This window comes from Podarcis pityusensis, assembly GCF_964106645.2.
Source record: "Podarcis pityusensis genome assembly, chromosome: 1".
NCBI lineage: Eukaryota > Metazoa > Chordata > Lepidosauria > Squamata > Lacertidae > Podarcis > Podarcis pityusensis.
The window spans coordinates 40,893,287-40,919,604 of NC_138028.1; the positions used below are offsets into that span (position 1 = coordinate 40,893,287).

Below are 26,318 nucleotides of genomic sequence, written 5' to 3' on the forward strand. Positions count from 1 at the left end.
AGCAACCTCTTCTGCACCAAGGCTGGAACAAGCTCCCAAAAGATGTATAGCCTGATTTAGGGTTGCCATATAAAAAAAAGTTTTATAAACACTGACAGCTGGGAAACACTAGCCTACGAGCGCTCCAGTTGGAGAAAAGCCTTTACCAAAGGTGTCATGGGCTTTGAAGACACTCGAACTCAGGACGCAAGGGAGAAACGTGATAAGAGGAAGGCATGCTTGGCAAATCCACACCGTTATCAACTCCCGCCAGGAAACCAATGTTCCCACTGTGGAAGGACGTGTGGATCCAGAATTGGTCTCCACAGTCACTTACAGACTCATTGTTAAAACTGTGTTTAAGGAAGACAATCTTACTCGGCTACGAGTGATCGCCAGAGAAGAAGAAGATTCCAAACAGTGAAAATCCAGACAGAAAAGTTGAGTTTTTTTGGCAGAATCACAAAAAATTAATCTGCAAAAACTGCACTGCTGCCATGAGCTGCCATACATACAGATTTTCCTGGAAATTTTGTGGGGGGTTTTGTCCGGGAAATTCTGGACATATGGTGACCCTACATGGTGATGAGTAAAACATGGTTGTGTGAGTCTTGTACAGACCATAGGATGGGCGAAGTAATAAAATCCTGAGATGACGGGTTGGCTGTGGAAACTCCTGGCAGCAGTTTTCTTCCTGGCTGTATAACCCCACCTTCAGAAAATCTCACAGCCTTTTCCATCCAAGCAATGACTCCCCCTTCCCCTGTACCAAACTAGTACAATGACATTTAGCTGGTAAAATTATTCCGGGGTTAGGCTTAGCTATAGTGAATTAATTCAACAGCTTTCAAGGAAGGAACTGTAAGACAAGGTAGACTGGGTGGCTGTGTTGTAACCTCTAAAGATCACTGAACCAGAATAGGTTTCCCAGCCATCAATTCCTCCTGGAACCAAAACATTGGTTTTCACCTGACCCAGGTTTGCAAATTGTGGTTATTTTCTCAATTTTTCATGGAGTATAAGGTGGTCAGCGGCTACCAGCTGTGCTGGCTATGTACTACCTCTAATAGAGGTGGCAATATAGGTCTGATGATCAGTTCCTGGGAGTCACAAAATGGGGAGAGTGCTTGCTGTGCTCATGAGCTTTCCCATGGGAACTTGGCTACCATGAGCACAGTGGTGCTGGGCTTGATGGGCCTTTGGCTCAGTCCCGCAGGGCTCTTGCATTGTAGATGCGGGTTGGAAGTGCCTAGTGCAAGTTTTAATCCCCAAACTCTGGAAGAGTTGGGGGAGGCTGTGGCAGACTATTAGGAAGCTCCTATTTCTTCTTTGGTGATAAGCTGTAGCCAAGCAAGATTGTCTTCCATTAACACGGTTTTAATAGTGAGTCTGTGACTGTGGAGGCCAATTCTGGAGGGCCTTCTCAGGAGCGGCACCCGCCCTGTGGAACGCCGCCCTACCAGATGTCAAAGAGAAAAATAACTACCAAACTTTTAGAAGACATCTGAAGGCAGTCTGTTTAGGGAAGCTTTTAATGTCTAATAGGTTATTGTAGTTTAGTGTTCTGTTGGAAGTCGCCCAGAGTGGCTGGGGAAACCCAGCCAGATGGTCGGTGTATAAATAAATTATTATTATTATTATTATTATTATTACTACTACTACTACTTATTATTCCACAGTGGGTGGGAGTTGATCACGGTGAGGGTTTGCCAAGCGTGCCTTCCTCTTAGCACCTTTCTCCCTTTAGTCCTGAGTTCGAGTGTCTTCAACGCCCAAAGGCTGTTCTCCAATTGCAGCGCTCGCAAGCCAGTGTTTCTCAGTTATCCCCGTATCAAAACACCAGGAGAGGACTCGCTGCAGGGCGGGGAGGGGGAGAGATTCAGTGGCCAAAAAGCAAACAAAACCATCTGCGCCCTCCCACCTTTGAGCATCAGGCCTCTTATCTGCAGCGTGTGTAAATGGGAGGACAAAAAAAAAAGCCCATCTGCCGGGGCTCGCGTCTCCCTCAGGGAATCCTGGCAACCGTTCCTGCTGCTGCACCTGCGAGGGGAGAGGAGAAGGATGCGGCGGCGGAGGACAGAGCCCCCCCCCCCCCCATTGAATGATTCATAGTTCATCGCGCTGTGCGTCTACGCCGGCAGCCTCGCTCTGCGCCTGGCCGAGCAGGTGACGCTCGAAGCAGCCGGCGAGCCGCAGAAGCAAGAGAGAGGGCGAGAGAGAGAGGCGCGCGGCCCTCGGGCTTCTCCTGGTCCAAAGTGGTGAGTGCGTCGCCTCCTTCCCTTGGGAAACGGAATGGCGGCGGAGGGGGACTGGGAATACCCAGGAGCGCTGAGCAGCGGCGACGCGGGAGAACTGCGGCTGCAGGGGGCACGGGCTCGAGGGGGGTGGGAGGGAGGTTTTCCCGCTTCCTTTCTCGCCAAGGAGCGGGGAGGTCTTTGCTGAGGTGGTGCGGGGCCAAGAATGGGAAGCGCTGCTCTCGGGTGGAGTCTCGGTCTTCCTACCCCTCCCTCTACAATAGGGAGAATTTGGGTCGCAAAGGGTGCGGCCACGCCAGCCCTTGTTTCCTGGTAGCGGGGGACGGTGGGGAGAGAAGGTTGCAAAGAGGAGAAATTCGTCTCGAAATCCCTTAACGGGGGTATTTTAAAAAACGCTTGGGGGGCATACCAAACGAATAGCCTTTGAAAGGCATTCGTGGGCCACTCCTCTTGTTTTCCCGCTTAGGTAGGCCTCCCGTGTTGGAATATTATTATTATTATTATTATTATTATTATTATTATTAATGCCGCATGTGCTGCGCCGGGTATGAAATAAGCTTTCCCAGCATGCACCGTGAACATGAAGAAATGAAATTTTATGTCCACTTGGGAGTGTAAGGCTACAAAATCCTCTTGTGTTCCCATTTATCTGGGAGTGAACCCCCCCCCCCATTGAGTTTGATGGGGTTTATTTCTGAGTAGACAGGTGCGGCAAGTTTCATTAAACTGAGGAAACAAAACATGCCTAGGATGTGGCTGGGATATTTTATGAAGGTAAACAAGATGGTAAGGTGATGTGATTTGGTGTGTTCTGTCTGTTTAATCTCTTCCACCTTTTGGAGACCTATCTAATTGGAATAAACAGGATGAAAGGGGAGAGGGGGACATGTGGGGAACATCTTACATGTAGGAGCATGACAGGTTACAAGTTTCTTGAGTAAAATAAACAATGCGTCAGTTACAGAAAATGTTCTGATTTCTAAATCAAGGCTGGCAGCCCATGACCATTTTGCCTTTTTCAAATAAAAATCCTTGACTAGGCAGTGCAGCACAGCATTGTACAATTAAACTGTAAAGGAACTGAAGCTTGATTTTAAATCAAATCTAATAGATTCTGGACCCAAATTGAAATAATAACAAAAAGATAGAAAGATAAATACAGCTTGAAAAATCGTTTAATACTCAACATTTGTGCAGTAAGTTATTTGCATTATTTAGTCGCAATTGTCCAATTGGCAGTTCAGAGTTGAATATAAAGGCTCTGGAGCCAAATTCCAGTTTCTTTACTGTAGAATTACTAATACCACTATTATTATTACTATTATTTATTAAAGTTTCTATACCACCCTTAATCCAAGATCAGAGGTTGGTTTACAATATGAAAACACAAAAAAACCATACTAACAAACAAAAACAATACCCCCACCACTGCCGCCATTTTAAAAGGCCATAGATTGTTTAATTAGCTAAAGGGCTGGGAGAAGAATAATGGTTTTGCCTGGTGTCTAAAGATATGTAACAAACCCACCAGGTGGGCCTCCTTGGGGAGCTGCTACAGAAAAGGCCAGTGTGGTGTAGTGGTTAAGAGCGGTAGACTCCTAATCTGGGGAACTGGGTTCGCGTCTCCGCTCCTCCACATGCAGCTGCTGGGTGACCTTGGGCCAGTCACACTTCTCTGAAGTCTCTCAGCCCCACTCACCTCACAGAGTGTTTGTTGTGGGGTAGGAAGGGAAAGGAGAATGTTAGCCGCTTTGAGACTCCTTAAAGGGAGTGAAAGGCGGGATATCAAATCCAAACTCTTCTTCTTCTTCTTCTTCTTCTTCTTCTTCTTCTTCTTCTTCTTCTTCTTCTTCTTCTGTTGCTGTCCTCTGGACCTCTCATGGAGGAAGCACCCAAAGAAGGGCCCCCAAAGATGTTCACAGGGTCTGGTTTGGTCCATATTAAGAGAGGCAGACCTTGAGGTATTGTGGTCTGGAGCCATTTAAGGCTTTATAGGTCAAAATCAGCACTTTGAATTGGGCCCAGAAACTAATTGGCGGCCAATGCAGTCAGGCCAGGATTGGTGTTATATGCCTGGTAAGCAACCTGACTTGAATTCTGTAGCAGTTTCCAAACTTCAGCCCCATGTATAATTGTTGGCTATTTGCAGATTAGTTGCGCTGCAGAAGGCGTGCTGGGGAGACCACACATTACAAGGAACGCAAAAGTAACTTTTGCTAGGTTTTAATAACAAAAACAAAAACTCCTTTTACAATATATCAATAAGCATAACCCATCCACCAGGGTACTGAGAGAGCTACATGCTGCTCTTTATATACCATATCCAACAGCTTAATTAACATAACTTAACAGCACCTGCTATACTGCTTCACATCTATAAAACTAGGTCACGTTATTTGCTCTGACCTTTAAAGAAATACACATCTTGTGGAACAATAATGAACCTTCAAATTTAAAGAGACCATTCAACAATAATGTGTTGCAGTAATCTAAACTAGAGGTTATCAGAGCATAGCCAGCAGATGTTAGGCTATCCCTGTCCAGATTAGAGGCGCAGCAAGGCCTTCAGCTGAAGCTAATGGAATGCATTCCGCACCACCAAGGCCATTTGAGCCTCAAGAGACAGCAGTGGATCGAGAAGTACCCCCAAGCTGCATACCTACTCCTTTAGAGGGAGAGTAGTCCCGTCAAGAGCAGGCAGCCTCCCATCCATCCAGTTTAGGGAATCACCCACTAACAGCGCATTGTAGTCAAAGTGATGCCAACCAGATATTGTGGACTACAACTCCCATCATCCATGACTATTGGCCATGCTGACCAAGGCTAATGGGAATTGCAGCCCACAAGATTCTGAGGGTGGGGTACCACATTGGCTACCTTGGGTGGTTTATAGAGTTCAAGCTTGGGTGTCTCTTCTTAGTTTTGGTTTTGCTTAAAAAACAAAACTCTTGTGGTCCACTCACAGTTAGGTTGCCCCCTTTCCCTAGCTAGAGGGGAGGGAATCAGAGTGGATCATCTTCTCCAACCATCTCCTTACCTTCTTGTTTTTAATAATACTTTTTATTAGCTTTCAATTACAATCCAATAATAGCCTCATTATAACAATATCAATTTATAACACAATTATTAATACCAATCGTTTGAATACCAAATTATATAATTTAGATAAAGTGGCCCCCCACATGCTAGAATTGATGGCTTGATTATTTGCTTTATTTCTGCGTTCCAAAATCTTACTAATTTACATTACATTCCAGTCATAATAATTATCTCCTTACCTCCTTGGTTATGACCTACATTTTTCCTAACAAAGGATATCTCTGTCCATGGCCTATGAAAGAACATTTACAGTCATTTTGGCCCCATCTACCCTGCTCAAACCCCTGATCTCACAGTACCATATACATGTAATCTACCTTTGTATAAAAGGTCCCACCACTGGTTTGTGGAACCTTGCCTTTGGGAAACTAGTATATTTATTTGCCTACAGAAGCTGACCAGTTCCTTTTTAAAAGAAAAAGAAAAAGGAGGAGGTGTGTTATTTTATAATAATAATAATATAATAATAATTTATTATTTATACCCCGCCCAGCTGGCTGAGTTTCCCCAGCCACTCTGGGCGGCTCCCAATCAAATGTTAAAAATAGTACAGCATTAAATATTAAAAACTTCCCTGAACAGGGCTGCCTTCAGACGTCTTTTAAAGATACGATAGCTGCTTATTTCCTTCACATCTGAAGGGAGGGTGTTCCACAGGGTGGGCACCACCACCGAGAAGGCCCTCTGTCTTATTTTATATTTTCATTCATTTATTTCTTTGGCACAGGTTGCAAAATACAGATTGACGACACCATGGCTACTACCGCGCTTTGCAGCATGATACTTCTGCTGACCTTTAGGCTGGCTTTGACTTTTAGTCACAATCCCAGGAGCCCAGACAGAGTTTCTGAAGCCGATATCCAAAGACTTCTACATGGGGTAATGGAGCAACTGGGTATTGCTAGACCCAGAGTCGAATACCCAGCGCACCAAGCAATGAATCTTGTAGGCCCACAGAATATTGAAGGTGAATATTTATCATTCTGAATTATTATTGCTGTTAACTTTTATAATCATTCAGTTTTTAAACCAATACTTAATTGTCATTCTGTATGTGATTCCTTAGCTCTGGATTCATATCAGATGAAAAAAACCTATCACAGAAAATAAGGTTACTTACAGGTTAGTGTTAGATGGTTTATTTAATTTGTCAATGGTAGAGTCCTAAGCACATTCATTAGAGAATGAGTTCCCCTGAACTCTGGGACGCGCTTCTGAGTAATGATGCTTAGGAACACTCTGAAAAATTGTTTTCTCTCTCTAGTTGAGGCTATGGGCCAATTCAAGCACTGCTTCCATCTTGTGGAGGCAGCTGGAAATTCTTCTTTGCAGTAACAGCTCCACGTGGCTGTCATAACAGGTTAAAGCTGCTAAATACATGGATTGTCAATGGTGTAGAGAGTCTCCTTGCCAGCATGCCCCTTACATTTTGCCAGGCATTTGGCTTGTTTCACTTCTTCTGTTGTTGTGTATATTTCTTTTGCTGCTTTTACTTCTGTTAGTAGCAGTATTTTATGACTGTGAATGTATTATATATAATGGTTTTCGTGCCTGGAAAAAAACATTTTTGTTTAGGCAAGCTTACCCAGATATGTAGAATGTTGATATGCATTTTAACTTGTTTTTGGATTATTGTTGATTTTAATTATTTTTTGGGTGGTTTAAATAGCTGTTTTTAACTGCTTTTATTGATACTTTTGTTGTTTTATTCTTTTTGTAAACCACTTTGAAGGTTTTTTCCCTAACAACCAAGCATTAAATACATTCTTTTGAATAAATAAACGATTGCAAGCCACTTTGGGGATTTGTTGCAGAAAGGAAAGAAGACATTTAAAAAAGTAAGCAAAATTCCTGATAGCTACTGGCATAGAAGTTCTCCATGCCATTGGAGTCCTCCATGGGATGCATTGTTTGTGACTACCATATTGAGCTGTTGCTATGTTGGAAGCATTTCCTGCAGTTTCTATGTGAGCTTTAACAATTGAATCCCATTCTCCTTAAAGAAGAAAGCCCAACAGCTTGCATACTTCTACACCAGCGGTGGGGAACCTTGTGGTCCTCCATATGTTGTACTACAAGTCATCCCTCTTGACCTGCTGGCTGGGGCTGATGGGAGTTATTCTACACCAATAGAAGTTAGTGAAATAGAATAAAGCATTGAAATGTTACAGATCATGACATTATATCGCCAGTATATGACATCTGTGTCAAATGCATAAGCTCCAGCACAAATGTTGACCATTGTGGTTCCAGAACACCTGATGTGCTCCAATTTTAAACCGTGAGCAGCATAAAACACACTGCAGTGCTTTCATTTTTTACCCCCTAACAATTCCTCAAATTGTTTGCAGGTTTCTCTTCAGATGCAAATAGCAGTTTGACAGGTGGAGGGTGATTTTAGTCAGGGGCATAGCAGAAGTGGGAAAGAGTTTGACTCCTCCCCCATTCCTTGTGGTCCTCTCCACGCACAGTTGTTATTTGCATTCACACAATGTCCCATCAAGTTTGGCTCTGGGAGTAGCTCTAAAGTGCAGCTTTTAAAAATTTGGCTCTTCAGCCAAAAAAAGCCTCTCAGAGCCACTGACAAGTCATAAAAAAAGAACCAAAAAAAGACCGCCCCTGTCCTCAGACTCTTGGTCCATCGATCCCACTTGGATATCTTTGCAGCAGCTCCCCAAAGTGTCTCCATGCCCTGCTGCCTGATATGCTTTTAACCGGGCTTTTCAAATATTGAACCTGGGACTTACACATGCAGAGCATAACGGCTGCTATAAATTCATCTGTATAAGGTGCTCTGTTAATGGCCCTCCCTCTTTCACAGAATAATAATAATACTTATACCCCACCCATCTGACTGGATTGCCCCAACCTCTCTGGGCGGCTTCCAATAAAATAAAAACATGGCAAAACATCAGACATTAAAACAACCTGATACAGGGCTGCCTTCTGATGTCTTCAGAAAGCTGTGCAGTCATTTATCTGTTTGACATCTGATGGGAAGGTATCACTACAGAGAAGGCCCTCTTCCTGGTTCCCTGTAGCTTCACTTCTCGCAGTGAGGGAACTGCCACATGGCCCTTGGAACTGGCCCTCAGTGTCATGGAGGTGGAGATGTTCCTTCAGTTATACAGGCCTCTTCAACTGTCAAAGGGGGGGGGGGGGAGCTCAAAACCTTCCTGACCTTTGCAGTTCTTTCTATTGAGATTTCATCAGCATATAAAATGCCACTTCTTAGCCACATCACAGCATAAAAGAAAGATCATTTTAGAACATTTTAAACATTTACTTAAGGTAATGTACAATTGCTGTACAATTCTGCTTTTCTAGTTATCACTGAGACTCTGAAATATGTCTAAATGTGTTCATGAGACTTGCATTGTTGATTATGCAGTCAGGGACCGTGTTGTTATTAAAATAGGTTTCAGTGGGCTACCTTGATAAATGCTTTGCTGTTCCTTGCTTAGACATTAGGTGGCTGTTGAGTGCTGGAAGTAAGTTCTAGGAATCCAGTTAAGACTGTATTTATACAGTTTAGTCAGCGGATGGTGCACTGTATGTTAACAGCTAAGCAGCAGCCAAAGGCATTTTAGAAGTGTGTAATGGAATAATGTCCAAGATGTTAGTGTTACAAATCAAAGCTTTATCTTAACAACAATTTATTTGCTGGTGACTGGGTTTCCTTTGAAGACCTGCTATAATTCCTTATAAGAACAATACAATAATTAAGTATAGCAGTAACTGCAGCCTTCCTGAATTTTCGACTCATATTGCTGTGCAGTCTTGCTTGGTGTGATTTAACCATCTACAGAAGGATTATTTAAAGAGCAGGGAGTGGGGGAGTATGAAAGCATGTATTCAGAAGAGCAGTTCTTTTTTAATAGACTATCATAAACCAGAATTTGGAGACAAAAGATTTAATCTACCCTGAGTTCATCTTCATCAAGTATTTCATGGTGGGTGGAGCCTTACGTTCTTCAGAGGGCTGAGTGAGTCAGTGGGGGGGGGGATTTAGTGATATTTTATAATCTGTATTCCAAGGACCATGATCAAGGAATGGCCGTGCACCATAGGCTTTCTTTCACATGACAGCTTGTCGGCGCTGAGCAATTGTGTATCCTTTCCTCAGAAAGTGCCAATGAGACTTGCCACTTATACCTAATCTATTTACTTGGTGCATTTCTAACCCACCTTTGAGGGCATATTACCCTTGCAAGGCAGCTTACAGGAAAATAAAATAAAACTACTACCACTTAAATAACACAGAGTCCAGAGAGAAAAGTATTAATAACACTTTACTGAGGAAATTATGGGGGGGGACTTAAGAAAGGAACAGAGAGTCTTTCTTAGTTCAGGCTTTGTACGTAGCAGGGAGACATTTAATCAAACCTACAGAGGAAAGTTCTTGCAGAACAACACAGCCAGTCGGAGCACATGCTGCCTCAGTGAACATCATGCCGTTATGTTGGGTTGCTCAGTAAGACCTCCACCCATCAACTCTCTTGGCTAGTTGACTTCAATATTAGATGAATGATCTCTGCTGCTGCACTGCCAACAAAAAACATCCAACGAAAAACAATAACACTAGAAGAACTTAAAATTTCCGAGCACAGCAAATAAAGAAAAGACCTGAATAAAAATATAAAATTCAAAACTGAAAGCATGCAGTATTTATTCCCACTCCACCCTGCCAGCACATGCAGGGACATGGGGCGGCGCATGAGACACCCCCCTCCCCGCCATTGTGCTGGAATTACCTGCTCAGGAATAACATGGACATGACTTATGAGGCTGGAGAATATTGAGTAAACCAAGATCAGTATGAGTATTGCCTCCACAGGTGACTATTGTGTGTATTATGTGATAAATTTGCACTGTTGTCCAGGCAACAGCCTCATCAAGAGGGCGGCCTTGATGCTATCATCGTCATTGAGAGGGTTGGTCTATTAACTTTCATGGTTGACAAGGCAGCATGTTTATACTGCATTATTTTGATTTTTGAGCTGTGCTTTTAGTAAGCCTAACATCGAAAGAACAATGCTAGAATTAATGGCGTGTTTGAATTACTGTTTGCAATATAGCAGTCAGTACTTTGTTTCTGCCACCCTGGTCCTTTGCTAAGTAAACACTTTATGAAGGTTTACAAAATCACTCAAAAGTGCAAAAATAAGGCACTAAAATCGTGGGATTAAACAAAGGAACTAGGCTAGGGAGAAATTTTGAACTGAAGGAAACAATAATGTGTATTGGCATAAAAATGGCTTTGTATGTAGTCCAGGGGAATTTTGGCAAGCACTTGACATTTTAACTATGTACACACAATAAATAATAGACTATATCTGGAGGCTCTGAGATGCTTTTTTTCATAGTGGGCAGAACTCTGGTGCAAGAGGTCTGTACAATGTACGGAAGTTGACTTGATGGTGTCTGAAGGATGTTCTGCAACTAAATGGTAAACAAGAATATCTAAACACTTGGAGGAATGTAATACAAAACAATTAAATCTCCATCTTTGGGGTTTCAAAGCATCTAACATTCATTTGAAAAGCCTGTGTTTTTGTGCATTGTAGAGATGCTGCAGATGCCGAAAACTCTTGTTTGTTAGCACAATGACCAAAAGGATATAATACTGGGAATCATTTCCTGTAGACTCGCTGCTCCACTCCATAACATATCTACACTAAAAACTTGTATTGGTGAGCTTGCCATGTACACATCACTAGAACAGAGGGTATGTACCACAAGAAAAGAGGAGACAAAGTTGCACACACACACATGATGCCTATTTAGAAATAATTTCAGGAATTTAGTTAGTTTTACAGAAGGGAAGCCAATTAATTTCCCACCAAAACAACTACAAATAAAAACAAGTACAAATAAAAAATAGTAATTAGAAATAAATAAGATGTGCAAAAGAAGCTCAAGGCAGCTAGCAACCTTAATATACTATATGGAAGTGCTAAAGCACAATCATATACCATGAACACAAAACTGAAAATATATGGAAAATACAAAACAACTGCACTCTATTGATCACTAAAGAAATTAATTCCAATTCTTTTGGGGTATGGTGATTTTTACTATGAGGCAAGGTGGCGGTCTTGTTCTTGTTTATTAACCTTAATTAATTGGCAAGCCAGCAGCTCACAGCTGCTATTCACTGCAGATTGAATCCTCAAATGCCCCCGTTTCCTTTTTCAGGGAGATGGGCCTACGGGGGCAGCCATTTCTTCCTCCATACGATATCCCTGAAAACGGATATTGTGCTGTTTCCAAAGAGCACTTGATGTTTTGATTCATTATGTGCTGCAGCTGCAAGCTATTGGCTTGCCAGTTAATTAAGTTTTTTTAAAAAAAGGTTGGAGAGAAAAAGAGGAACACCAACCACAGGCTACCTCGCAATTCTGGACTAAGAGTGAAAGAGGACAGGTTTGGTATGAAAGAGGACACTTGGCAAAGCTATGTACTAGATTTATTGTACCAGTTTTAATGGTCATGGGTTTTCCCGAAGAATACAGTGGTACCTCAGGTTAAGTACTTAATTCGTTCTGGAGGTCCTGAAACTGTTCTTAACCTGAAGCACCACTTTAGCTAATGGGGCCTCCTGCTGCTGCTGCTCCGCCGGAGCACGATTTCTGTTCTCATCCTGAAGCAAAGTTCTTAACCTGAAGCACTATTTCTGGGTTAGCGGAGTCTGTAACCTGAAGCGTATGTAACCTGAAGCGTATGTAACCTGAAGCATATGTAACCTGAGGTACCACTGTATTGGGAGTTGTGTGAAGAACGTTCTGAGGTTTTCTCTTAGAGATCCCTAGCCTTCCTTCCCCAAAGAAGTGGAGTTTCCTGTGAGAAGGAATGACTGTTAAACCTTTCTATGTCTGTGGCACAGAGAGGCCTTTACAGTTTGAGTTACAGAACAGGAAGGAAGCTTTAATTTATTATTATTATTATTAGGTTTTATAAACAAGAATAATGTTATACAAATAAGTATACCAAGTTTTCTCATGTTATTTGTATATCACAAAAACAGCATAATAAATGTGGAAAAATATCTACATGTGTTTCATTATTAGTGGTCAATGTATGAGTTTATGAATTGATTTAAACAATTCAGAAGAGGAAGAAGAAGGGAAGAGGGGGAGTGGCGTGTGGGGTGGGGTGGTTATGCTTCTGTTATTCTACTGAGTGTGTGTGAGGGGTTGTGTCAGAGTTACTTTTGTGGGTTCTCATTCACTTGTATTTCCTTGGTGGCGAAAGAGGTTGGGTGTGGCTGGTTGTCTTTAGTTGTCTTTACTTTTTAGCTATAAAGGGAGCTTTGGTAATTTTGACAGAATTTGAACAAATCGGAAACAGATAAGCAAATGAGGAATACATGGTTTCCCACTCTCACAGTGAAGTGAAAAGAAGACTCACGGGCGGGTACTAACTTGTTGGAGAACACTTTAACTTCTTAACAAGCCTGTTTTGAAAGCTCATTCCCTGCAGATTAAGAATTTGCAAGGTAGCAAGTGATGTGATGCAGAAGGAGTAAGGTCTAAGAAGCAATCTGAATTGTTGTGTTCTCCAGTGTACCCTCTTTGGCAGTTAATGCTGGATCGTCCATTCCAGAATAAATAATCTGTTGTTGCTCTTTGATCCATTAAACTACTGGTGTGCCAGTAGTGGCTGCTTCTCATTATCCCATCAAAGACAAAAAGACATGAATTACTTCAACCTGCCCACCTCCACTATTTTTAGATGAATAGATGTGTTCTTTTCACGAAATCTATATTGACGTGGGAGAGAGAGAGAGAGAGATGCAACGAGTAGGAATTTTGGATAATTGAACATAACAGAAAAAACTGCCGTGCTGGACCAAATTAGGATCTGTGCAGTATACCACTGCTTTCAACAGTGATCAGTCAGATGCTTCTTTGATTTCAATGTCAAGACATGGACTAAAGTTATTTGTCCCTAGCACCAGGGACTCTGAGGTGTGTGCTGCCTGTGAGCTCTTTAACCTCAAGAAAAAGGTAAGCTGACCACAGGTTATATGAGACACCCAACAAATTAATTCAGCTTGTGGCTTTTTGTGGACTGCCATTCATCGTTCATCACCTAAGCTAAGAGGCAAGTCAAACAAACACGACAAAAGAAATCTGAAGCGTTCTTGAACCTGCTGTACTTTGTGTGTAAATTTTTATTAAAATAAAACTAGACCTAAAGTTAATTTTCAAAATATTTCTATTGTTTTCTGTTAACCAATTCCAAATAGTCACTATTCTCCAATTAAAATTTGGATGGCTATGCAGAAAGGAAGTGCAGAATCCTGAATTCCAAATTTGTGATTTTAAGGATACTAATATTGCTTTGCACTTTTTTTGTATGGAATTTCTTAGCCAGTTGCCTATACTTATTCACACCCTTCATTAACTAGTTCACATGTGAAAGACATAAAAGATGCACAGAAACAATGTTTTGCGTATGATTAGCATTTTTCTCAAAACATCTGGACTCTTTTCCTATGGTTACTTAGGTAATTTCTAAACCAAATATATAATTTCTGCAAAGCTACAGATTGTATAGCATTTTAAATGATATGCTTAACTTTGTCTTCTTGCATTATGCTGTTGTCCCACAGCACTTGATTGCAGCTTTGCAAAGTCATTTACATGAAGATTTATAGCATGACAAAGTGTTGTCCATGTTCCAAAGGAAAATCTTCATTCTTGCATGTTCTTAATCATCTCTTTACTATTTTGAAAAAAGTAGTTTTTACTCGTGGAGATATAAATCCTTATTTATGATCCTGTTTGTTACATGATTAATAAATAAATAAAACAGCCAAGACTTCCTGCCAAGTCACTGACAGCCTGCAACTTGTCATTATGGTTCATTGTAATCCCCCCCAACATTTATACATTGCTTGATTGTAATAAAACCTCAGTATACAAAAAGAATAGAGCAATAAAATTATCAGTAAAGAACAGTTAAAGCTTAGTATTTAAAATCTTCAAAAATATTTAAAAGCAACAATAAGCTAGAACCAGATTAAAACATATGACAGCCTCTACTTGTCAGGATAGGCTTGCCTGAACGATAGTGGTTTTAGAAGGCTATTCCCATTACAGTTCACTCCATAGCGGCTGAAGTGCATTCATGGGAAAGCTGTTCCCATCCTACCTGCTTTCTGCATAGTATAATAGCTTCAAGTAAGGCCCTGCTTCAGATCTAAAGTGGTGGTGGAGAGATGGTTGGCCTAGTATGGTTAATCTACATCATGCATGACCAAACTTGGTCCTCCAGCTGTTTTGGGACTACAACTCCCATCATCCCTAGCTAACAGGACCAGTGGTCAGGGATGATGGGAATTGTAGTCCCAAAACAGCTGGAGGGCCAAGTTTGGCCATGCCTGATCTACCCTGTCCTCCTAGAGCAGTATTATTGGCTAGCTTATGACATCCCCAAAATGCTACATCGTGATGGTGAAGCAACTGTGAGTCACTAATGTCACATCCACCCCACCCATTTAAAGCACATAGCTTCCCCCAAAGAATCCTGGGAACTTACCTTATCTCTCACAGGGCTACAATTCCCAGTATCCTCAACAAACTACAGTTCCCAGGATTCTTTGGGGGAAGCCGTGTGCTTTAAATGTATGGTTGGATTTGACCTAAGCCTGACTGGGATTGGGTGTGATCCTAAAACAGATGGAAAAATGCTGGCTGTGGATCTTGACTAGGATGAATGAACACTTTCTCCATCTTCAGGAAGCCTCCTTAGGCCAATGACTGAGAGTTCAGATGCCCATATTTTAAGAGTTCTGCTTTTCCTTTTCTGAGTTTGCTACCCTTGGGGTCTTTCTTCCTGAATCCATGCAGTATTCGAGGCTAGTGTTAATGTACATCCTCAAGTGCACATCCAGTTTCAAATCCAGATGTTGTCCAAGAAGAAACGGATGTGGAAAGTTATTGAAAGGGAACAGAGGGATGCTTCATGTTCTGTCATATAGTCCATTAATGTAGCCCTCTTGATGTTACAGAAATAAACCAGGGTCTTGACTTTGGTTTCTTAGTAAATCTTAGTAAATCTAATGTAGTAAAATCATCATGTCAAAAAGATGGTGTGTATGGTTCTGTCTTTATTAGGTGGTGCCCACGAAGGACTTCAGCACCTTGGTCCTTATGGAAACATACCAAATATTGTAGCTGAGTTGACAGGTGACAACATACCTAAAGATTTCAGTGAAGATCAGGGATACCCAGATCCTCCAAATCCTTGCCCAGTTGGAAAGACAGGTAAGTTGCATGGACTTACTACAGAGTTTTGTGTTAAATTCTTCAAGAGACGTGAGAGGCATTGCAGCCAGCAAAAACGCTCAAAGGAGGATGTGAAGCAGGGCCACTAGGAGTGTGACTTGGGGAGAATCCTAAGGGTTAGACAGAGAGATGTGGAGGGCCGCATTCAGCCCCTGAGCTGATATTCCTCATCCCTGTTTTACATTAATTCTCATTTTTCTGCTAAGAGTGAATTATGAACATAATTGTGGGATTTAGAGTCTATTTAATTTACACGACTGGTTCTGCTTCCAAGGTGCAGATTTTGAAAATATTGGCCATTTTTGCCAACAGGGAGGCAACAGGTAGGATGGACAACTGGGGACTAATTAGCAATGGGAACAGGGACCAGAAGGGGTGGGGGAAGTGAAAAGGAATGATGCAGGTGATTAATGCCTTGACCATGGTCTGCTTTTGCATAACTGGCCAGTGTTTTCTTCAGCTGCTGATGACAGTGTTCACCACACAGAAAGGTGGAAAGTCCATGAGATTATATATTCCATTGTAGCAACCCCATAATGTAAATATGTCATACAGGATTTGGGGTTATTCACATAATCATTTTCCAGGATGCTTTAAAAAATCCTAAGCACCAGAAAGGTGCCTAAAGTAAGAAATGCTTAAGATTAGGACAGCGACCCTTCCACGAAACAGCGTCCATTGCTCATTATAACAAAGCTGCCTGATCCTATGTAGGCTTATTCAGTTCTGAGATAAGCATCCAAAGGGTTGTGGTCCAGTAGCACAATCCTGTGCATGTCTACTCAGAAGTACATCTCACTGAGTTCCATGTGACTTATTTCTAGGTATTGTGTATATAGAATGGTAGCCTTGGTCTCCTTCCCCTTTCTAAATGAGTCTAAGGCAGAGCTAGGAAAACAGGAAACAACGTTATTGACATTTTCAGTGAATACCTCCAGGTGACTTAAGTACTTATGTGGGATGAAACACATTCAGAAACCTCTTGTGGCATGCTTGAGAATAGAAAACTATTGTGTAATTTCTTTTTCCAGAAATAACATCTCGATTCTTATTTTTCTGTTTATCTCTCTAGATTTTTCCTTTCTTCTTCTCCTTTTTTCCTATCTTGTTTAGCCCAATAGACTCTGTTAGTGGTTAAAATGTCAAGATTGAAATAATAACTTCCGTAATATGTCTATCAAAAATAGATTTCTGGCCTTCTCCCCCTTAATTTTAAAACTACAGCCAAAATGTTGTTGGTTCGACTAAGATGCATCCAGATATGAAAATGGATAGCATTCCTTGGAAACTCTTGCTGTCATTGTAAAACTGTTCTTTTGGACACTTTCTGGCTAGTGAATCATATGTTACTTGCATTTAAGCAAAGCGGTTTTCAGAGATTTAAATATAAACTCCAGTCTGTGCCCAAGTAAAGATTGTAAAAACATATTACATGTTAAACTTATTAGAGAATTTCCTCAGTGAGGTTTGTGGACTGGCATATTAAAAGATGGGCCTCTCTTAGTGGTTTCCACAGTAAGATGTTCTGTCCAGATTTAAACATCTTGGCACCTAAACCTTTCACTATTAGGGCCCCTACTGCTCTGCTGTGGCCTCATCCCTTTCCTGAAGTAGTAAACATAAGAGATGGTAAATCATGGTTTGCTTCCATTTCCAGGACTGGCCAATTGCCTTTTTTGTTCTGTAGGGTTGCTCTGAAATTACACCTGCAAGCTTCTTTAGCAGTACCCTTTTGTGTAGCTCATCAAGCCCTGGAGACTTGAATTCATTTAAAGTGACTAGGTTTTCCTTTACCACCACTTTTCCTATCTTGGGCTGCAGCTTCCTCCTTGCATCATTTATTCTGTTATCACCAGATTGGGCACTTACTGAGCAGGCTAAGGATCTTTCAGCTAATAAATGCCCTGGAAGAAGCTCATTTTCCAACAGATATACTATTTGGCCTCCCCCCGTCCACAATTCTTATACAGTGGTACCTCTGGTTACGTACTTAATTCGTTCTGGAGGTCCGTTCTTAACCTGAAACTGTTCTTAACCTGAAGCACCACTTTAGCTATTGGGGCCTCCTGCTGCCGCTGCGCCGCCGGAGCATGATTTCTGTTCTCATCCTGAAGCAGAGTTCTTAACCTGAGGTACTATTTCTGGGTTAGTGGAGTCTGTAACCTGAAGTGTCTGTAACCTGAAGCATATGTAACCCGAGGTACCACTGTATTTCAAAAACTCAGGGGGTATTTGATAAAGCTGAATGTCGGAAGATTCAGAACAAATAGAAAGCATTTCTTCACGCAATGCATAGTTAAGCTACAAGTATTGGCTACCATCTTGGATGGCTTTAAAAGAGAATTGGACAAATTCATGGAGGATAAAGCTAGCAGTGGCTTCTAGCTATGATTGCTATGCCCTATCTCCCCTTCCAGAGGCAGTATGCTTCTGGGTACCAGTTGCTGGGAATCTCAGGTGAGGACAGTGGCGTGATGCTCAGATTCAGCTTTGTGGGCTTCACAGGGCTTCTGGTTGGCCACTGTGAGAACAGAGTTCTTGGCTAGTTGGACTTCTGGCCTGATCTAGCAGGCTCTTATGTTCTTAGCATTTTACAAGAACTGTATTGGATAAAGACCTATTTCTTAGCTAGGTTTTGAGGTTCTTCTTTTGATTTTTTGTACTGCCCTTTTTATTTAATATTTGAACAGCAGTTCGTTTGACTTACACATTAAACATATGACCCGGCAAGAAATCAGTAAAGAAATGAATTTTACTTTGTGTCTCTTCCAAGGAATGGTGGAAATGAGTGTTGCCTCCAAAGAGGAAAAGTACTGTTTCCTAATCCTCTATCCTTTTATTATAAAATTCATTGCATATGTTCATGATGTGGTTTTGCTGATATATTTTACAAGATGTCAAGCAGCTCAGGTCCCCCCCCCCCCCATTTTTTCTTCTTCAGTTGATGATGGATGCCTTGAAAACACACCAGATACAGCTCAGTTCAGCAAAGAATACCAACTTCACCAGCATCTTTTTGATCCAGAACATGACTATCCAAGCATGGGAAAATGGGTGCGTAAATCTTGCTTACTTTGGAAATCTCCAAATAATGCTGAATTAGTTAAGAAAAGGTTTCTGTAACAAACTTTATATAAGAGAACTATAGACTGTCAAACACATTGTTAAAGACCTTTAGAGCTCGATTGCAATTGTCACAAAAGGACATTAAGCTACTATACCCTGTTATGTGCACTATCTATATATTTTGAGTATCAAGAATCGAACAAAACATTTAGAACTTTAGAATAAAGGAACCTGCATTAAAAGGTTGCTATAAAGCTTTCAATTTAGTTCATCGCAGCCTAAAAGCTGTCAATGCTCAGTTGATAAATACATTGGTTTAGCAATGCTTGTTCACAAGAAAATGATTACTCCGTTACAGCTGACTCAATTTTAGATTTATAGCACTGATCACCTTTAGGATTCCTAAACTTTTAGTCAGTCATGTGAAAATTACCACGTGCTGGAAATTCTTATTACATTGTGCTTGATTACTAAAGATTGTAACATTAAACAAACCAGATGTTGAACTTGAATTAACTATTTATGCCTGTTCCACATAGGTTTTTTTGGTAAGTTATTTATTTTTGTACCTCTACTTTGAAAACTTTCAGATACTTGTGTCGAAAGGTGCATTCCTAAAACATAAGCTATGATCTAGCCATAATTTATCCCATTGGTTTCAGTAGGCTAGATTGAAACACATGCTTAACTCACTCACTGAAATAGTGGGTTAAACTTGCCTAATTTTGGCCATCTTGTGCAAATAATATGTTTTTAAAAATATACTACACACTTAAAATGTTTTGCAAAATACATTACCATGTCTCTTATAAAGCAGTAGCTCATTATACAATGGAAGAAAGGTTGGCAATAAATATAAATAATGATGATGATGATGATGTTAATATGATTTTGAAAACAAAATAAGAAAATTGAGATCCAAATGAGATCCAGATAAAAGCACGACAGTTTCTGCTTCATATACCCTCTGATGTAAAATATGCTTAATTCTTGTTCAGTTCCAAGAGGAGCAAGAGATGTTCAGTGTCTCATCAAAAGTCTGAACTCTCCACTAGGGGAAACTTGCGCTGTATTTTCAAATTTACCATTATTGCAGGGATAATGTCGTTCTTATATATCAGATTTCATAACCTTATCTGCACTCTGCTGCTTATTATATTTAAGCATTAGTTATGGTTTCAAAATATTCTCAGGCAGACAAAACAAAATATGATATTTGTTGAGCCGAGTCTGTCTTTTCTTTCACAGTGCAACTTTTTGCCTTAATTACAGTCCAGCTTTTTTTAAAAAAAGAAATTGTGGGAAAACATTTATAGAAGATTCAGGTAGAACAATAAGTTAAGGGAAAGTACACTTGATACCATGAGGAAATAATGTACAGTTCTGTTGTTGTTGTTTTACATGTTAAATTGATTTTTCCCCCCAAGTGAGTTTGCAGAAATTAACTGTAGCCAAGAATGTCTCTTCTTGGCCAATTTCATCTCTGTTTCCTTGTCTCTTTGGCACAGCCCTGATGAAATAGTTGAGGCCAGGCAAAAAGCAATGTCTTGTGAACTTGGGTTTTAAATTAACATGAGAAATACTAAACAGATAATGTTTGGCACAAAAGACGCCAGCCCTTGGGCCAAGTAACCTTATACTTACATTGTGCCAGATCTGAAGATAGGCTGCTGTAATGCCAGAATGACCACCAAATCCAATGCATGCTTAACCTAGAAGGGGAAACACACGCAAGAAGTACAGAAATGGCATAAAAACAGCAGACGCACCTCCGGCATCCCTAGAAACAAATGTCACGTCGAGAGCAAAGCCAAGTGAGCTCCTGGGACTGAAACAAACACCACAAGCAATCACACACAGCCACTCTCTAACCACTCAGTCACAGCCGCAGAATGGTGTCAGATCTTCCTCAGGGCCTTTATCGCCCCCTCCTCCCCTAGCTCCAACACCCAGTCACACAGATGCCAGGAGCTGAGGGGCTGCTAGACAAGCCATGATCCTGTCTCTCATGGGGGTCCCTGCTTTGAATCCAGGGGACAAGCTCAGTTGGAAAGTGAAGAAGGCTCATCTGCCAACCCAGACACATCTGAGCCATTCAGCAAGATCGCTGCATCAACCAAGAGTCTGCTTCACTTGGGCCAGTCCACCCTTTGGGCCCACTACCTCCCTCGGGCAGCCCCAGTGACTTAGGCTGTGTACACATTCCTGTTTACTCTGCATCCACTGCATTCCCACTTCTGGTTTGGGAAGCATCCCCTCCTCCTCCTCCCACCTGACTGCTTCATCTCCCCCCCCCCCCCCGGAACACTCATCTCCCTTGTGCCCATGAGATAAGGTTACCAGGCATCCCCGTTTCCTGGGGACAGTCCCCGGATTTACAAATCAGTCCCCTGACAAAATCCATCTATTTAGTAGGAAGTTGAAAAGTGTTCCCGGATTCATTGAAAGAAATCTAGTAACCTAACCATGAGGGGACCATAGTTAGCCGCTGCCTCTTGAGCCCATCAAGCTCTCCGCACCCGGGACTAGGCTTGGGAACTGGGATCCAGATCACTGTGCTCTAGCCACAAAGGAGGAGACACACGTAGCAAAATCGGAGCCTTCACCGAACAGTGTCCAGAACGAAGGAGCTCATGAGAAATAGCAACGTGTGGGTTTATCAGCCATTAACTCCAGTAGGGCTTCTGCACTTTGGACACACAGCAGGGTAGCAGGTAATGTGTCCCTTACAGTTTCAGCTCCATGCTAGGAAAATGTTTATGTTTTGCCTGCCCGTCATGTGGTATGAAAGAGGTACCCATTGTCTGACTTGCATTATTCCTGTGCATGGGTTTTGTACTGCTGGTAGTGTGCTCTTTCATGGCAACACGGATGGAACAGATGGTGATATGTGTGGGGTTCATGTATCCCAGCCACGTACGCACTACTGAGCTAGGGGAACCAGTGGCCTGACACAGTATAGTGGTACCTTGGTTCCCTAACAGCTCAGTTGTCAAACAAATCAGCTCCCGAATGCTGCAAACCCGGAAGTAAGTGTTCCGGTTTGTGAATGTTTTTCAGAAGCTGAACGTCCAACGCAGCTTCCGCTTGAGTGCAGGAAGTTCCTGCAGCCAATCGGAAGCCGCGCCTTGGTTTCTGAATGGTTTTGGGAGTCGAACAGACTCCCAGAATGGATTAAGTTCAAGAACCAAGGTACCACTGTATAAGGTTGCTCTTTAGGTGCTGTGTTCCTGTGTCTCCAATCCCATTTCAGCCATCTCAGCCGATGAATCTGCTGCTGCATCCATCACATGGTGGGCAGAATATCTTGACTTGTACCAGCACTGCAGGGCTCCTGATACACCCTAGAACCCTAGGGGAGGCAGGGGCTGTCTCAAGAACAGGATGTGCCCTAAAGCATTTCTTTCTCAGAAATCAAGGTTTAATTTCAGAAGTGATGGTTTTGTGAAACTCTCACTACATCTGTTGTTATTGTGACTGTTGGGTCAATTGCTTACATAGCAATTACGCAGTAATCTGATTATATATATATATGACAGACACACACACAGAGGTTTTCTCTTAATTTCTCTTAAACCTTTTTTTAGTGCAGCACCACTGAATAATTCCAATTGAAACAAAAATCTGTTGAGCATGTGTCTGACATTCCAGACCTTATTTGAGCTCACTACATCTATGAAATATAGCAATATGTGGAAACACTTGTACAGGCTGTGGTCATAGTCATCGCCTTTTTAATTTTTATTTTTTTTAAATAGTTTTCTGTCTGCCAAGACAACTCTGGCAGTTTTTAAAAGGTTCACTCTATTAAAAACGTTCTAGACCAAACAGGTTTTATTTTTTTGAAGGAAGTTTATTAGGATGCTACCTAAATGAAGGAAGGAATTGTGACTAGGATTTCTTTACCCAGAGGGTGCTTAACAGTTTGCAGGGGAAGCAGTTGAGATAAGAATTCTTTAAAAGAATTAAATTGTGTTACACCCAGAAGCCACCAGGAGCAAGTGCTGCATAAAAAACCAATACTGTTCTGCCCATAACCTGATGGCTCTGCTCTTCCTTGCAGTTTGTATACCACAGGGACTAGGAACTTGTGGCCCTGCAGATGGTGGTGACCTACAGCTGCCATCATCCCTGACAACCGGCCTTACTAGCTGGGGCTGTTGGGAGTTGGAGTCCAAGTTCCCCATCCCTGTTATACCAAGTAAAATACGAATGGTGCATCTAATGTAGTATTTCGTACTCTGACTGATGTCAGGTTTCCAACAGAGGTCCTTCCTAACTGGTGCCTTGTATTTTTTTATGCAGATACTGAACTTGGGATGTTGTGCATGCAAAGCATGTGGTCTACTACTCAGCGATTTTTCCACTCTCCGAGACAGTTCAGATTAAAACCATCATGCAACTTAGAATCATCATATATTCCTATTCATATAATGGTTGATGACACTAAGTGTCCCAGAAGAATAGCAAAATATTTTATTAATAGCTACAGTAATTCAAATGTTTTCTTGTGGTTTATCTTTCCAACAACATGGCATTCTCTCCTGAACTGCTTTCCAAAATATTCATATGCTAATATTTAGATGGCACAATGTCTTGCTTGAAGAGCTACAAAATTTGATCCATACTTTTGTGTTTTTCCCCTCTTCTTCTTTCAGAATAAGAATTTACTCTTTGAGAAAATGAAGGGTGGACCAAAAAGAAAGAAAAGGGTAATTTTCAGAATGCAACTTGTTTTCATTTTAGTGCCTTAGTGTAGAAAAAGGCAAAAATGCAAAGTAAAAAAAGATTGTTGAAATACTATGATTAGTACATCTATATTAAAACATGGACTTCGTCCTTTCTTCCAGTAAATATCTGTGATAAGCAATACAACTTTTGCAAAAAAAATCTTCAGTCTAAGCCAGCATGTCCCAATATTTTGTTAACCAAGACCCTTGATTTTGAATTAAAACTGAAGTATACTTCACCTTGCACCTCCTCCCAGAGATGTGCTTCCAAGTGAAGAAGAGTAATAACCACCCACAGTTGAAAACTCCCTCTATTAATATAAAATTTATTTCTTACCCTAGGGTCTCATGGCAGGTTACAGCAATTTAAAATACAACCTTAAAAACAGATTTTAACAACTTACAACCACAAAAATAGGGTGGGCCCTAAAAATCTCAGGTGTCAAAGTCCAGGGTAAAGAGGTGCACTTTAGCATTCACCGAAACTGTATGGTGAGGTTGCCAGACACACATCTGTCAAGAAGGAGTAGCACAGAGTGGCTGCAGAGATTACCCTTCCCCAGGAACTGAGGGTGGCTGAATTACCAGGAGGGCCAACTTGCTAATATCAACACCTGAGAGGGTCTGTAAGCAAGGAGACAGCCTTTCAGGTATCATTTAGTGTCTTAAGCAGTAATATGAGCACCTTAAACTGGGCCCAGAAATGAACTGGCAAACAATGCAGGTGTTTTAAAATAGCGGTTATGTGAGATCTGAATAGAACTCCAGCCAGTAATCTGGCTGCTGCATTTTGAACCAGTTGAAGTTTCTGAGTCATCTTTATGGGTGGCCCCATGAAGATCGCACTGCAATAATACAATCTGGAAGTTACCAGAGCATGGAGTACAGTCACTTCTGTCAAAAAGGGGCCATCACTGGCAGACCAGCTGGGTCTGGAGGGAAACATGCCTAGCCGCCGAGGTCACCTGTTGAATCCAGGAGCACCTCTAAGCTGCAGATGTCCTCCTGCCAAGGGAGTGCAACCCTGTTCAGAACAAGCCATCTTCTCACCTTCTAGTCATGAGAACTTGAGGCACATCTCTGTCTTCAGGATTCAGCCTTTTTATTGGCCCACGCCCAGACCATCACTGCCACAGTCTAACACCTGAACTGCATCGCCCGGATTCAGATGGAACAGAGTAGTGTGTCTTCTGCATATTGATTACAATTTATTATTATTATTATTAATAATAATTAAATGTGTATACCACCCGTAATCTGAAGGTCACAGGGCGATTCATTGTTGAACTGCTCTTGAATCAAGTTTCTACCTGATGTTCAACTGAAAACTACCCTCCAGTCATTTAAGTCCATTAGATCTAGTTCTGCTGTCTTCTGTGTGGCAGCTTCAGTTATTTGAAGAGTGCTGTTATGTCCCTCCTGCCAACAGTCTTCTCCAGGCTAAACACACTCAATTCCTTCAGCCAAGTGACTTGGACAAGGCCTTAGAAAAAACCTGTGTTGTATAAAGATTAGGATTTACTCATTCTTACAAATCAGATACTTGGGAAACCAAATTATAGTGCTGCTATTGATTACATGATGCTTTTGCTTACAGAGTATTTAATCACACTTATTTTAGTAGTCTTTATTAGGTGGGTCATTACCCCCATTTTCCAGAACTGAGTCTGAGGGAGAAAAATTCACCTACACCCCTAAACACACTTACTAAAGAGTAAGCCCCACTGAACACACTTAAAATCTCCCTGAATTCTTTTCCATTTCTAATTGCATTAAAAATATTTTTTTCCAGAGTGTAAATCCATATCTTCAAGGACAAAGGCTGGACAATGTTGTGGCAAAGAAGTCTGTTCCACATTTTTCAGATGAAGAGAAGGAGACTGCAGAAAATGAATGAAGCTTTGTGGAAAGCCCTAATACGGCTTATGTAATCACTGCATAATCAGTGATTCAAATCCTCATAGTGGTTGCATGTTTATTACTAATATATTTGTTGCTGAAAAGCAGCTGGATTTGTAGCATTTGTTATCCTAGATACATGAACACAGTTGTGTTTTTTGTTAAGTTACGGTATTAGGAAGCTCTTGATTTACTTTAGACCTGGAGCAAGCTTTGAAAAAATTATCATTTTAATAACTGGCGTGAATTAAACAGCTTTATGAAGCAGCTTGTAAAGAAGGACCATTTTTCCAAAATTTTCCTATTATTGTACTTATGATGTGATGTTTGTTCTCTGGGAACAATTATTTCATTAAGTTTTGTTTGTAAATAACCGCCTAATTCACAATAAATGTCAGATACTTGCTGTTTGTTTTAATAAACACTGAAAGCAGTCTTCAGTATTTGCATGGATATATAAACGTGTTTCAGATGATTTTTGAGGAAATGGCTTGCCTTATTTTACTGGAAGACAAATAAACTTTGCTATGAATGGAATCTACACAGTAAAACATTTTCACTTGCTTGCTGGTGAAACTTAGGTACCACAAATGATAAGGTGAAATATTTATTTTCCTTATACAGCTGTGCATTATACAGTGTGCATTATTAACCTGGAGATGCCACAGCTAATAACGGAGCAGTAGTCTGTGATCCTGATGGTTTATCCCACACTAGAGGTTCAGACTACAGTGGTACCTCGGGTTAAGTACTTAATTCGTTCCTGAGGTCCGTTCTTAACCTGAAACTGTTCTTAACCTGAAGTAGCACTTTAGCTAATGGGTCTCCTACCGCTGCCGTGCTGCCGGAGCATGATTTCTGTTCTCATCCTGAAGCAAAGTTCTTAACCCGAGGTAATATTTCTGGGTTAGTGGAGTCTGTAACCTGAAGTGTATGTAACCTGAAGCATATGTAACCTGAGGTACCACTGTATAGCCTTTCTGCGCATGCTGAAT

At 41.3% G+C, this 26,318-nt stretch overlaps 1 protein-coding gene across 2 annotated transcripts; it reads left to right on the top strand.

Annotated features, from left to right (window-relative positions):
* The first annotated feature begins 1,886 nt into the window (after nt 1-1,886).
* SCG5 (secretogranin V) lies at nt 1,887-25,860 on the top strand. 2 transcript variants are annotated; one of them, XM_080979571.1, is made up of 6 exons: nt 1,887-2,237; nt 6,061-6,300; nt 15,458-15,607; nt 18,570-18,682; nt 23,353-23,406; nt 25,217-25,860. In XM_080979571.1, the coding sequence occupies exons 2-6, from the start codon at nt 6,087-6,089 to the stop codon at nt 25,319-25,321; spliced, it is 636 nt and encodes a 211-aa protein (XP_080835697.1). In that variant the 5' UTR covers nt 1,887-2,237; nt 6,061-6,086; the 3' UTR covers nt 25,322-25,860. The 2 variants fall into 2 exon arrangements, with proteins under 2 accessions (XP_080835697.1, XP_080835698.1); XM_080979572.1 differs by lacking the exon at nt 1,887-2,237 and adding an exon at nt 2,679-2,700.
* The last annotated feature ends 458 nt before the right edge of the window (nt 25,861-26,318 follow it).

Bases quoted from the DNA above. Each gene is read 5' to 3' on its own strand.
- SCG5 (XM_080979571.1), top strand. From the start codon at position 6,087: ATGGCTACTACCGCGCTTTGCAGCATGATACTTCTGCTGACCTTTAGG. The intron at 6,301-15,457 runs GTGAATATTTAT...TGTCTTTATTAG, and splicing joins AGGCCCACAGAATATTGAAG to GTGGTGCCCACGAAGGACTT. The intron at 15,608-18,569 runs GTAAGTTGCATG...TTTCTTCTTCAG, and splicing joins TTGCCCAGTTGGAAAGACAG to TTGATGATGGATGCCTTGAA.